The sequence below is a fragment of the Antedon mediterranea genome, chromosome 7 (assembly GCF_964355755.1).
Source record: "Antedon mediterranea chromosome 7, ecAntMedi1.1, whole genome shotgun sequence".
NCBI classification, from domain to species: Eukaryota; Metazoa; Echinodermata; class Crinoidea; order Comatulida; family Antedonidae; genus Antedon; species Antedon mediterranea.
In genome coordinates, this window is record NC_092676.1 from 18,739,450 (window position 1) to 18,754,429 (window position 14,980).

Sequence of the window (14,980 nt, forward strand, 5' to 3'; positions counted from 1 at the left end):
GAAGGAAAGAAATAAGAATAATACAGAAAAAAAAAAAAAAAATGATGATCCCATACAATCACAAGGAGTTATCCGCCAAGTGCGGATAACTAATAACAATTTAAAAATTACAGATAATAAATATTTAATGCATATTACTAAAATATTTTTAAGGCAATATAATAGAGAATTCAAGAGGTGACCTTCAAGTGACCTTAAAATGAGGTTAATAGAGGAATCAAGATACGCTATATTAATAATTCTGGCCATGTTATAATTATATGCAAGTCATGTATTAGATTTAAAGTCACAATTATGTGTTAAATCAAAACATAACAGGCAAGACAGTATAGTAATCACAGCATATTTCCAGGGAGATGTAAAATAAATTATTTTACATCTCCCTGATAATTCTAACTTTATTTCCATCTAATTCATTGAATTCCCATACAGAAAAATTACATTTCTGTTTTTATTTCAAAGTAAACATGTACACAATTTGGAAATAAGCAGAAACAGACCCACTTTTGTAGTTTTCCTCCAGGTGCAATTTGCACTTAATTCTGGGTTAAGATACAAGATGCGTGGCAGGCCTAAATTGTGAACGAGTAAAACCAATTAATCAAATCTAGATGTTAAACCTCACAATTCCAATAACTAGAACTCCAGCTCAAGTATTTGTAATTAGAAATAGGTTGTAAATTTAAATTAAAGTCAAAACAAAAGCAAAATATTTAGATGAATGGGATTTGCGAAGTTTATTTTTATTTGAAATAGAATTTAGTTTATTAATTGACAAGTATAATAAATAGAAGTTTGTTATTTATTGAATTGTTATAACTGTATATTGAAAATAAATCTAAGAGATAATAATATTATAGTGGAAAGCTAATTTCTCCTACCAGGATTTCAATCATAATTATTTTCTTCAAATGATGAATTATTTTAAATACTTGCTCAAAGATTAGTCGAGTGGTTAAGATAATGAAACTGCAAGCCATAATATCAGTACACTAGGCTCAGGCTGTCCTCTATCATAATTCTGGTGGTAGAACAAGTCTTCTCAGAGAAGGACTTAAACTGGAAGTTCAGTGTACAATCACTTTGTTAAATGGTATGAAAAGGAATTCAATGGGTTTTCCCCTTTTAACCTTTACTTCTCATGCTATCATCAATGACACCTTTGATGGTTAGAAAACATATTAAAATTACATTCTTCTTTTCAAATTCTCATTTCAGGATTTACAAGCTGAGATTGAAGCACATCGTAATGTCTTCTCGTCCTTGCAAGATACAGGTTCACGACTCTTGCAGAGCGATGACGTCCAAACAGATGCAGAAATACTACAACGTCGTCTTGATAACATGAACTCACGCTGGTCAGGCTTGCAACACAAATCAGCTGAAATAAGGTTAGATGAAATACAGATAAAATATGATTTTTGATTGATACTTTGAATGTTATATAAACTAAATCTGTTTTGCACTAGGTGAATTTATTTGGGTTAATTTAACATTTTAGCTGACAAAAGTTCAGACATCCCCTGCAATTTTTTATTGCTTACATGCTTGATAAGTGCTCATGAACGCATGAGATCTCATTTCCGAAGTAATTGGTTGCGGTATGTTTTTGGCTTCAAAATATGTAGAAACTGTTGAAATAACTGTTTCTGAACCGATATCAAGGAACGTGAATTCAATTAAAATATAAAATATGAATGCGCATAAACTGACACTTTTACTGCATTAGAGATAGGGTCACCTAGCCTAAAATTGTTGCAAACACCTTGATTTTCAGGGCCTAAAAGCCTTTTTATAACGGAGATGAGCATTCACTAGCAAACATAGGCATTTAAAAATGTAGACAAGGCTAAAAACGCCAGAGGCCTCCAAAGTTGAAGGGAAACTGTTTGGATCACGTTTTTTTCCTACTACTGTATCTCATTGCATCTTCAATTAAAAAAAAAAACTATGTAAGCGAAACTGTCAAATAGTGAGACTACTAATAGTAATGTATTGTGCGACATATGGAAAGAGGTTATTTTACACAAAGCATAATTCATAAGAAAATCAATTGTTCTACCCACTCAGGAAGATAGTCAGATTTGACAAGTGTTTTGTTGTTGTATATTTAACAGAAAACGCCTTGAAAACAATGCTGCAGAGTGGAATATGCTTCTGATGGACATACAAGAAATGCTCGACTGGATCTCATACAAAGACGCAGAATTAACGCACACGCAACCAATAGGGGGCGACTACAATACCGTTCAACAACAAAAAGATGATCATAAGGTAATCTCTTGGTTTTAAATTTTTGTAAAGAAACGTGTCTTTTGAACCCAAGTAACACCGGAATACCTACATTTTGTGTCATGACATTTAAACTATATTCATGTTAAATAATAAGTATTTGTCAATGGTTTTATTGTGTACAATAATGGTTTTTATCAGTAATATTATGCGACAATGCATACATTCTGTTCTATACAATGTTGCATGTCACAAGTTTATCTAAGTACCAAGAATTGAGTGGTTTTTAGCTCCAACTTTTATTTTTACATTTTGATTTACTGTACATTCTTTTAGGTGCTAAGAAGCCAAATCCAAGAGAAGAAACCATCGATAGAAAAATGTTTACAAAAAGGTCGGCTATATGTAGCAGATCACGAAAATGGCTCCATCGATAAAGGTATTGCAACAATTTATAGTTTTTGTAAACATACATAATATGTCTAATATTACCTGTATCTTGCATAATAATTACATGATATAATAGTAGAAATCCTGAGGGGACATCTTCGGTACTCATTGAAATGTTCCCTTGGCTTTTTAATTTCCATTTTGTTTCACAGTGTCTCCTTATATACTGTATCGTAGAAACCCTAAAGGGACATATTCAGGACAAAAAATGTTTTTCCTTAGTAATTGGCATTTCTCATTTTATATCACATAATAATGTCTCCTTAATATGGATGTCCTTTGAATATTGGTGTCCCAGAAGAGACGTTCTATTGGATTTACAAATATTTTACTATTACTGATCTTATCACAATGTTAACTTTACATGATGAGAATGATTTAGGAAATAATTATTTTCTATTATTTATGCAGGAAAAACATTGTCTGCTAGACATAATGTAGATCTCAATTTCAGTGCTATAGTATATGATTATAGTAAAGATTTGCATAATAATATAATTATATCAATCATGTTGGGCTGTCTACTACTGTACAGCGCTTCCCTGTCAAGCACACCATTACATGACCATAAGCAATGTCAGCGAATCCATTACCAGGTTACTCTGGCATGTTGAAATCCATTACGGGTTTATTAGTGTATCGTGGTAATTCTATCGTAGCAAATAACAAGGGAAACATTTTAATAACAGTTTTATATCCTTCTGACAGATTAGCAACGTTTTATTAACTGTGGATTTTTGTATTCTTACAGCAGATAATGATGAGATCGGTACGCCGGAAGAACAAGCGCAACAAATTAATCGGAATTTAAAAGATAAGGTGGCACATTTGCAGGAAAAATGGAATCAATTGTTAAATCGATCAGATAGCTGGCAGAAAAGAGTTGATGATGTTTTAACGGTAAGTTTTTACAATGATATTTAATTTGTAATCATAAATTTGAATTTTGTCATAAACTATAGTGTGATTGGAAAAAGGCACAACCTGCTCACCCTAAATTTGACCCAATTTAATATGTTCAAGGTTGCTGAGGGTGAAAGTTCAGTACAGTGCTTGTTACACATGTAAAGTAGATTTATTTTGTAATATCTCTTAATCATTATTTTGATGTATTCTATATAGAAAATGCTAGGTTTCCATCAAACAATGGATGACCTAAATGCCCGACTCCATGATGCGGAATTAACAAAATCACGATGGCCTGCTGTTAGAGAATTAAGAACAGAGAATATCAGCCAACATTTAGATGAAGCCAAAGTAAGCATATTGACTGACCTGGTTTAGGGAAAAAACATAAAAATTGTGTACAGCCAACTACGCCTAACATGTTTATATTCAAGACCCATTTTAACATTCCTTTTCATTGGAAGAGAATGGCAAAATGTGAAATCTGTTCCAGTCAACTTTCCCAAATTAGGACACTGTTGGATTCATATGAAAACAGGCTTATCCATAATTTTTTCAGGAATATCTTGTGGGACTTTTTGTACCATAATATTAGGACGACGATTCTGTGGAAGAGTTTCAATTATTACAATTTATGGAATATTTGAATTGGTATTTTCTTGATAATATTTCATAGATTCTTTTAATGACAATTCTTTGGTATTTGTGTTTTTAGATTCAAAATTAAAACAAAGAAATTAAATACATAAATGAATATCTTAATTCTTTAAAACATCAATAACAAATATGTATTCTATCAAGTTCATCACGTTCTTCTGAGCTTTTATTAAGTGAACTCATTTACATTTGATCAAATAAAACGAATTTGATAGTCTGTCAATCTGTCAATGAAATGATAGATAATAGCATTTACATGTACTACATTAACTACAGTAATATTTCCCAATGTCAGTACATAACCTTGAGAAAAAACACAATTTGCCTCTTTCAAAGAATATTGCATGGATGTTTTGTTCTTGGCTGAGGTAGGAGGGTTACCCCCTTTAAACTCTTAGACCCAACCTAATTTTAACACACCACCCCTCCATAACCATCTCAAAACTTCTCTAGCGACATCCCTGCTATCAATATACTACAGCTAAAATAATTATTTTTCATTGTTTTAAAAATTCATATACTGTGAATATTATTTCATTTCTCTTGCAAATCCATATCATATCATAGTACAGTTAATCCAATTTTTCTTCTCATAATATAACGTATACCCCTGTGAATAAATACCTTTTAGTTTTTAAAACAATTTCATCTAGTAGATAATTGCCTATTATGAGGTTATCATTGTTTATCAAACCAGAGATGAGCACAATTTATAAATTAAGCCTTGTTAAAATATATAACCAGTGACATGACCTCCATAGGGAATGATAGAAAAATGTATCCATTTAAAAGTTGATCTTTGACATTGCATATTATTATTTAATTGCATTAGTGTATGAGTGAATGAATTAATCTGTTTTAAATTATTGGTTTATAATAGGTTGTTCTCTGTATAATAAATTAATTTGTCGCGAGCTATAATTGGGTTTTTAGGTCACTAAAATATAACTGGTTATTACATAAGAGATGCTTCCGAAAGATGCTTCAAGATATGTAATAAGTGAACTCAAATATCACACAGCAAATAATCATAAGGTATTTTGGTTTTTTTTCTCCATCAGAAATTTCAAGAAAAAATAGTTACAATTCAGAAAAACGTTGACCACATGAACAGGGTATCTCAGCAATTTTCACCACTTGGTGTTACGTTAAGTATGTCCAATTCAAGTCGAATGGATGACCTTATTACGAGGTGGAAACATTTACAAATCACAGTAGACGACAGAATAAAACAGCTTCAAGAAGCCTACAGGGACTTGGGGCCTACTTCACAACATTTTTTAAAAGGTTTGTATGAAAGATTTAATTAATTCCATTTACTTCCAACTTTACAACATACCAACTTATTGAAAGAAAATTATAGAATCCTTAGGACTCATTAGGATATCGATCTTTGGGAAACCCACAGACTTGGTGGAAACCCACAGACTTGGGGAAGGCCCACAGACTTGGGGAAGGCCCACAGACTTGGGGAAACCCACATACTTGGGGAAACCCACATACTTGGGGAAACCCACAGACTTGGGAAACCCACATACTAAGGGAAACCCACATACTTGGAGAAACCCACATACTTGGAGAAACCCACATACTTGGAGAAGCCCACAGACTTGAGGAAAATTATAGACTTTAGGAAAACCCACATACTTTAGGAATATCTAGACTTGTGGAGACCCACAGACTTTAGGAATATCTAGACTTGTGGAGACCCACAGACTTTGGGAAACCCACAGACTTTAGGAAACCCACAAACTATAATTTTGCCATCTTAATTGGGTTTTAATAAATTTAACAAGGAATGAATATAAACCACTTCAGTAGATTTTATCTAATAATTATTATATTATAAGTTAGAAAAGAACAAGAAATACTTCTCATTTACAACAAACATTAGTATTGTAAACCTCACTCGGGCTGCATCATACAGTACCTTGTTGAATGTAGCCAGGCTTCTCGTGCATTAACCATTCTCTTAGTGTTCTGTGCTATCTTGCATATTTTAAATCACAATTGTATAAATTTAACTTTGAAGTTTGACAAAACATGCATTGAATTTTTAAAGAGTTATTGTAATTCAGATCAGAAAATAAAATCAACTTTAAAAATTTACTCACTTAAAATTATTTTATACAAATTGTTGTTTTTGTAGTATCGGTTGAACCGCCGTGGGAAAGAGCAACATCTTCAAACAAAGTTCCATATTTTATCAAGTAAGTTGATCATGTTTATCAGAAACTTTTTAAACTAAAATATCTATATCTACAACATTATCTATCTCTTAATCTTTCTTATCTATTTATTCTAACTGTTATAAACACTTTAAAAGTGGATCACTGCATACATACATACAGCAAAACATAATAAGGTATTAAAACACCTTCTAAAGAATACATGGCAGAATAGGAGAGAAATAAGAAAATGATATAGTTTTTTTTTTGTCAATTAGAACTTGCTTGTGCTAAATTATGAATTAGATTGTTATTTTCTGCATTAAAACAATAACAAGAATTCAACAAAATATTTTGTAAAATTTATTTTTATAGTCATACAACAGAAACAACCGACTGGGACCATCCTGAAATGACTAAATTATTTAAATCAATGGGTGATTTAAATGACGTCAGATTCTCAGCGTACAGAACAGCAATGAAATTAAGAAGATTACAAAAAACATTATGTTGTAAGTTATGAAATTGCTCAATATAGATGAATAAATTATTTGTGATAAGAAGTAAAAATACCTTTGAAAATAGTTCAAAATATCACTGTATGCTGTACAGGTGGTATGCAAATGAGATGTACTACTAGAAAGCTGAGAATTCTATTTTACATTTAAATGGTGATTTTCACCTTAGAAATTCCACCTGTACATTGATGTGTAGAACTCTATAAATAGAAATACTATAATAAATTAAGCACTAAGAAACTAAGCGAAGTACTTAAAAAAATGACTTGGCCGATATTGAAAATAAAGATGGCTTGTCACCAATATGTCACTTTTCCTGAATTCAATAAGCATGGCATGTTGGTATATTTGGAAAAAGAATTAGGACGATAACTTGAAACTTGTGGATGTATTGTTCCAACAAACTGGTGGTATCTATTGAAAGTGATGTTTGAGTGTGCTGTCAGAGGCCAATATATATATGTAATAATGACTTGTAATACTCTACAATTACAATTTCAATCTCATTTCTTTTTCTAGTGGACCTTCTCAATTTAAACATGGCAGACAGTATGTTCCAACAACATTCTGTTGGAAATGACATCGATAGGTTAATGGATGTTACAGAGATGATCAACTGTTTAGCGGCAATCTACGAACAATTAGCAACAGATAATCCCACCCTTGTCAACCTCCATGTTGGAGTCGATCTGTGTCTTAATTGGTTACTCAATGTTTTTGATACGTAAGTTGAATATACCACAGATCTTACAGGGCCGTAGCCACTAGTACGATTGGTAAGGTTTCAACCTGACTACTTTTTAACAGATGCCTTTGGACAATCCAGTGGCTTGAACAGAGATTGTTTCCTTTTCTTGCGTCAACAGCACCACTTTGTTTCTTGTGACTACATCATTGACTTACTGCTCATAATAGAAATCTTTCAATTTAGAACCTGCAGATATTGTGAATCCGCTAAAACTTTTAGGGAATTTATTTCAGGAAGCATGTCCCTAGGTCCTAGATTGTCATAAATGGTAAACTTCTTATTTTGACATATAAAGTATTGTCTATAAATTTGAGTACTAATTGTCGTGAAACCAGATTGAAGATTTTGACATCAGCTTCCTTTTCAGATCTTAATAAGAATCCAAACCAATTGAAGTCCTAATAGTTTCATAATATCCAAAAACGACAGCAAATATATTTTTGTTTTCTTTTTACAGTGTGCGAAGTGGTAAAATCAGAGTGTTGTCTTTCAAACTAGGAATTGTTATGTTATGCAAAGCTCATCTTGAAGATAAGTACAGATGTAAGTCTATAAGAGAAATGTTTGATCGCACTCTTAACGTTTGTCCTGTAGTCTCAACATTTGTCCTGCACCTTCCATGTTTGTGCTTCCTGCACTCTTCGCAGTTGTCCTATAGTCATGGTTGTCCCGCAGTCTCAATGGTTGTCCTGCACTTTCCACGGTTGCCCTGCAATCTTTACGGTTGTCCTGAACTCTCCATGGTTATCTCGCATTCTTCATATTTGTCCTGCACTCTCTCTGGTTGTCCTATACTTTTCACAGTTGTCTTACTGACTTAACGGTTGTCCTGCACTCTCCATAGTTGTCCTGCACCTTCCACGTTTCTCTGTACTCTCCACAGTTGTCCTATAGTCACCACAGTAGTCCTATAGTCACCACGGTTGTCCTGTATTTTAAAATAAAGCTACCAAAATTGATTAAGATATAGACCTTAAATGTTTTTGTATATTATCTTAACAGATGTGTTTCGAACAATAGCTCACCAAGATGGGTTTGTGGATAAGCGTCGGTTGGGTTTGTTTTTCCATGATTCTATACAAATACCACGGCAACTTGGAGAGGTGGCAGCTTTCGGTGGTAGCAATATTGAACCAAGTGTCCGAAGTTGTTTCAATATGGTGAGATAAATCTTAGATATTTTCCAAAAAGTTTTAGAGTATTTTAAGTTTCTAGAACATTCTTTGGTGGTTTTAAAGTACTCTTATTCTAAACTTAGTAATGATTACCATACTAGTGATAGGTATGTATGTATTTTTTATTTTAGAACCATTTCTTACATTAGTATATGGTTAAACTGGCTAATCTTCAAACTGTTTTGAGAATACTCAAAGGCAGGAATAGGTAAATTACTAACAGTTACCAATTTGACACCACAAACCATAAACTAAAATAGATTTAACAAACCAAAATAACTTATATTTGTTTAGGCTAACAACAAAGATAGCATAGAGGCAGCTCATTTCTTAGACTGGATGAAGAGAGAGCCACAGTCCATGGTCTGGGTTCCGGTGCTTCACCGCCTTGCTGCTGCAGAAACAGCCAAACATCAATCCAAGTGCAATATATGTAAATCATGTCCAATCGTTGGCTTCCGTTATCGATGTCTCAAGTGCTTCAACTTTGACCTATGCCAAGTGAGTTATATGGCAATGTTGTGTTATTGTTGCTGATTGAACCATTATTATTGAATAATTAATTTATACGTATTTTGATCAGATTAAAAAGTTTAATTTTCAACTTTTTAAATATAGAATTGTTTCTTTGCTGGAAGAAAAGCCAAAAACCACAAACTCTCCCATCCGATGCGGGAATACTGCACTCCAGTAAGTATTACTAGATATATCCTGTTTAACACACCTAAATTATCCTTACTATTCAATTTCACATGCCATGCTTTTTTTTCACATTTAATTGTTGTGAGTACTATTACACTGCCTGCGCACATATATTATGTATAATAGTATTAATATTTGTATATCATTGTCATCAATATTGTCCCTATTGTTGGCATCATATGGTCATCTCCAACGTAATTGTTATTATTGTTTTCATCAATATGTTATTTTATTTTATCTTCTTCAGTAACTAAAACCTATACATAATATTTTATTATTTTTTATTCATTCATTCATTCACTTCTTTTATTTCTGATAGTACATCCACATACTAAACAAAAAGAGAAACAATTTCACCAGGAAATTAACAATAGCATCTTCCACAAAAGAACCTAAAATTTCAGCCAGCATTCAACATTATTGAATGTTGTTACTGATTTTATTGAATTGAACAAATTTATATGTTTTTATGTCTATTTTACCTTCTTTAACTCCCATTAATGTTTTACACCATGTGATAATTATTTATCAGATACCTGTAATTAAATGTGTCATTTCAAACATTTCTATTGCTTTTGGTACTGATTTTTTATTGAATTAAATAAAAATGCCTGAAATGTTACATCCCATTTAGTGCCTCTATAAAGATTATTTTAAAAAGCATTGGTTATAAATGCAATGTGAGTGACTCATTATTACGACATCATAACTATTTAATACACTCATGACTAAAAGTCATGAGTCACTCTCACAAACAGACAAACTTTCCATAGCCTCGGCTTTACTTATCTTCCAAAGTTCCATATTTCAAAGTCATAGCAACAGTAATTTATCATCTCAAATATCTGGCGGCTGATTATGGCTACTATGAACAGTTTATTTATTTGAAGTATTTTTCTCTTAAAATTCCATCCATTTAGACTACCTCGGGCGAGGATGTCAAAGATTTTGCAAAAGTAATGCGTAACAAATTTAAATCAAAACACTACCATCAGAAGCATCCACGTCTTGGTTATCTACCCGTTATGACAGTACTAGAAGGTGATGATCTTGAATCGTAAGTAGAACGTTTTTTTACTTTACTAACTAGTTACTTATTTCTTCATTTAAATTTGATTCTTTAACTTTTTTAGGCGTATTGCAGAGGATTACTATACAAGTGTCTTTTCCAATGTGTTGTAACTTATTCATGAATAGAAAAGATGCTCTACATTCTCAAAGTGTTCAGAAGTATTTTAGAGTTATTACCTGCCACAAGTTACTGTAGATTAGAACCAAGAACTTTACTCTCCCTGAAATAACTTTATAATGACCCAGCGTAAGAATCTGTCAGTGTATCCTTGGTGGTTGTCTTTTTCAATACCCCACTATGAAGTCTTGAGATCATGGGATAGTGGCCTTATTGAATCTATCACTAGTGGCCTCTTGTTTAATCGTTTTTAAAAGTAATGAATACAAATAAGTATTTATTTTAGATACAAATTAGCTGGGAATTCTTGTTTCTTCAAGGTCTCTTAACTTTCGATACACAGACGACTGAATTATGTTGATTTTGTATATTTGTTCAAATTGGTTGTGTGATTTTGGAATTTGCTTCATATTTTTCGTCTAATACATTTAAAATTAGATTTTCAACGATCCATACTTGATTTAAGGTATTTAGAACTGTTCATATTTGTTACTATCATTAATGTGTGAAATCAAAAATTGAGCGACAAGCATGTAAAATTGACTACAGTAAATACATCAAAATTGCAAGTTGTTCTCTAGTCTGTCGAACCTACAACACTGACCTGAAAAAATTCCACTAGTCCAAATAAAAGATTCTGAGAATGGTTAATGTTGTGTACTGAAAGTAAATAAATAGATGGAATAAATAGTGGAGGTGTAGCTTGGTGGTTAACGTGGTTGCCTTCCGATCCCAAGGTCATGGTTCAATCTGGACATAGTGCTATGGTTGTATCTCACGACTCTTTCAACTCCACTCCCTAAGCCTCAAATGAGACTTCGTTTATAAATTATTAAATATTAATATTATTAATTCTATAATTGCAAAGTTACTCGTTGTTGGATGCGTATAAAAAAAAGGAAAGAATACGAGTGATAATCTTTAAAATATATTGATAATTGACTCAGCCGTGGACCTTTGAAAGCAGGTTAAATGTCACAACCTGTATTGGTATTAACTTTTGTTAATAAGAGCAACCTTGCTATGAATGTCATTAAGTATTGAAGTTAATACCCAGATTTTATTTCATTTACTATTCACCATTCATAGTTTGTAATACAAGTATGGCATTATAAGTAATTTAAAAACTACTTATCACAGTGATTTGTACATCGTTTGCATGTATTTTCTGAAGTATGACTTATACGCATCTTTAAAACTTGCTATCATCATGTTATATTTACTCGTTTATAAGTTATGGTCTCGGAGTGACTGATGTGTCTACGTGCTAGGCTGCCTTTTTATGGCTTCATTTTTTATATCAAAATATTTGAATCAAATCAATACTCTGCATTCATCTTTAAGCTTTAAAACGAATATTTGCTAATTTCTAAAATTCCATAGCTCAAACGTTTAAGTAATGAAATTTAACTGATTTGAAATGTCTCATATTTGAAGAATAATTTTTAAAATATATTTATATTAACAGAAAGCTAAATTAATTTAGATTAAATTTTTAGTACAATTTAAGTGATAAGTTGTAATATCAATAAAATAATATTACTGTATTCAGTACAAAAATCCTTTTAAAGCTGTGTCCAATCTTGTATAGAGATCACAATTGGTGTTTTAGAACACAAGTTTGCATACTTCTAATTTTCAAATTCCTGTCTCAAACAATGTTTACTTCACTTTCACTTAGACATGATTAACACATTGAAATGAAATACAGTTGTCATACATAGTTGCCTATTAGGAAAGGTTATCTCGTCTAGTGTGTACGTAACATTGCAATTTACTATTTCCACTGACAATTATAGCCATTTACGCTTGCGATATCGGCTGTTCATTTTCATACCAATTAGATGTAAATTGCCAAGAGAAATTGCCCGCAAACAGTATTCGTGTTGGGTGTAATGCCTTAACGATTTAAAAAGCATTGCATGGTTAAATTTCGAAGTGAAACGAGGTTAGAGTAAAGTGAATCAAATTGTGAGTTAGCCTAGCAGTAAATTAATTATACTGTAGATCAGGTGTTTATAAATGATGACATGTAGGTAATGAAGTTAACTCAAATATACATGCTGACATTTAATTTTAAATCCCTTAGCAAGAAGTCAAAATGTTCTGATTAATTTTGAATTTACAGGTTTCTAAATTCTATTAAATCTGAATTTTTGTTTGATTTCGAATTATCTTTCATAAATTCAAATAATTTTTTTTTTTCGACGCTCAAACTTAATAGAAATGCAGTCAATGTACATATGTTACTGTACAGTATTTGAAATCTATTTTTTTTCAAAGTAGAACCCTTCTTTTGGACACGTCTCTAATAAGGTGATACTTTTCTATGGAACGAACGGAGAAATAATGTTTTGTAAAGGTTTGCATGGTGAATAAAACTAGTAAAGTTAGGATAGGCAGTACATCATGTATTTTCAAAAGGAAAACAAGTTAGTTTTACCGCAAATCTAAATTGACCAATACAGATTATGTTTAACACTACAGTATATGGCTATACACCTTGGTGTTTTTTTGTTGTCTCTCATTATACAGCAAAAACAGGCTCATTTCAAATATAATACAAAAATGTACTAGATGCATAAAACTCTCTTGACAATTGCGGTTGATGTCAATGTTTGATTTTCAAACTGTCTTCAACATTAATTGCAATCTTCGATTGATGACTCTAAAACTTTCAGAAACGTATTGTAAATATTTTGTTTTGCTAGCAGCTTGGGAATTTCTGAATTAGGTCATTAGGTGACGGATCAAATATATTTGATTCTCAGCCTTTCCTTTATCATTTACAGTCTCTGATTATTAAATCGGTTGCACCACTTTTGTTGAGTGGACAAAACTATTTAGAAGAAGTTCAGTTTGTGTAGGGTTAGGTTGGCAGCAGACTTCGGATAAATCCTGACATTCAAGTAGAGTTTTTAAGCAGTGTAGTATTGTTAATTTAAAGTTAAATTGAGATAATATTGCATCCAATTGTAGTAAAGCAATTGAAAGATGTCATCTAAATTTAGAGTGGGATATTAAAAATAGGTTTTTCATGATTTCTAAAAGTATAATTAGTAAGAGAGACACAGTCGACACATTTGAGACACACACAGTGTGTGTATATAAATACTAGCACTACGTTGCAGATTTTTACTTCACAACTGAAGTATTTATTGTATTCAGTCAGAGTAGTTGTACTGAAGTGTCTTCAATTTGCCCGTATTTACCAACAATTGTGTTAGTTCGAATCATGTAAATTTGAAATTTGTAAAACTATTGATTGCATTTTACTAATTGAGATCGTCCCATTTAGTAGTCATGGAAACCGGTATTTACATTTGAACGCGATAGAGTAAACATGTCGCGACAATCAGAAATAACTTGATTGTTGTTTGGAGCGCTGTCTGACGAATACGCTTGTCCAACTGTTTTGATAGGTGATTGATCATTCAGTGAATATTTATATTTAATTACATATCGTCAAAATGCTAATTCAATGTGACATTCCATCGTACATTTGCATTAGCTATGAATAGAACTCATGATTTGCGAGAAATATAAAGTACAATTTTAAGTGGAGTGTTTGGTTTCTAATTTTTGTTTACCATGTTAATTTGCATAATATTTGCATATTTGATTAACTATCAATGTGACATTCCATTGTTCATTTGCATTCGCGATGAATAAAACTCATGATTTGCGAGAAATATAAAGTACTGTACAACTTTAAGTGGAGTCTTTGGTTCCTGATTTGTTTACAGAACTGTATCTACAGGTTAATTTGCATATATTTGCATATTTGTTTAACTATTTATAAATGCAAATATGGGACACATTATATATTATATGACTATTTTACAGTTATTTTTTATAAAGTTTGGATTTCAATTCTTTTAAAAATGAAAGATTTGGTTTATACTAAAATTACAATATTTTATAGAATTTGAATCTATTTCATATTTTCACTTTCAATTTTCATTAAATCATAATATAACAATCTGACAGCTAAATATTTATAAAATATTTGTTATAGAATATATCAGTTCATTTTTATGTTTAAATTACATATTGAATTATTACATATATATGGATTTGTGATTATAAATTAATTTTTTTATGAAAAATTCAAAGTGATATTGAGGACAGTAATTCTTGCACAATCAATTTTGTTTCTTGATTTCAATATTGGTTATAAATTCAACAAACATGTTTTAGTTGCCAATACCATATAATATTATAGTTACATAATA

The 14,980-nt window shown here is 31.6% G+C and overlaps 1 protein-coding gene across 6 annotated transcripts in view; it reads left to right on the plus strand.

Annotated features, from left to right (window-relative positions):
* LOC140055621 (dystrophin-like) overlaps window positions 1–14,980 on the plus strand; it is a 208,816-nt gene that overhangs the window by 173,610 nt on the left and 20,226 nt on the right. For 5 of the 6 annotated variants that reach the window (XM_072100960.1, XM_072100959.1, XM_072100964.1 and 2 more), the window contains 14 exons: window positions 1,219–1,391; window positions 2,118–2,274; window positions 2,569–2,671; window positions 3,434–3,582; window positions 3,805–3,939; window positions 5,307–5,532; window positions 6,395–6,455; window positions 6,789–6,925; window positions 7,451–7,655; window positions 8,137–8,222; window positions 8,682–8,839; window positions 9,149–9,355; window positions 9,473–9,544; window positions 10,477–10,613. In XM_072100960.1, the coding sequence (XP_071957061.1) occupies window positions 1,219–1,391; window positions 2,118–2,274; window positions 2,569–2,671; window positions 3,434–3,582; window positions 3,805–3,939; window positions 5,307–5,532; window positions 6,395–6,455; window positions 6,789–6,925; window positions 7,451–7,655; window positions 8,137–8,222; window positions 8,682–8,839; window positions 9,149–9,355; window positions 9,473–9,544; window positions 10,477–10,613 (2,006 nt within the window). The remainder of the gene's footprint in view (window positions 1–1,218; window positions 1,392–2,117; window positions 2,275–2,568; window positions 2,672–3,433; window positions 3,583–3,804; window positions 3,940–5,306; window positions 5,533–6,394; window positions 6,456–6,788; window positions 6,926–7,450; window positions 7,656–8,136; window positions 8,223–8,681; window positions 8,840–9,148; window positions 9,356–9,472; window positions 9,545–10,476; window positions 10,614–14,980) is intronic. The other variant, XM_072100961.1, reaches the window with a different exon arrangement.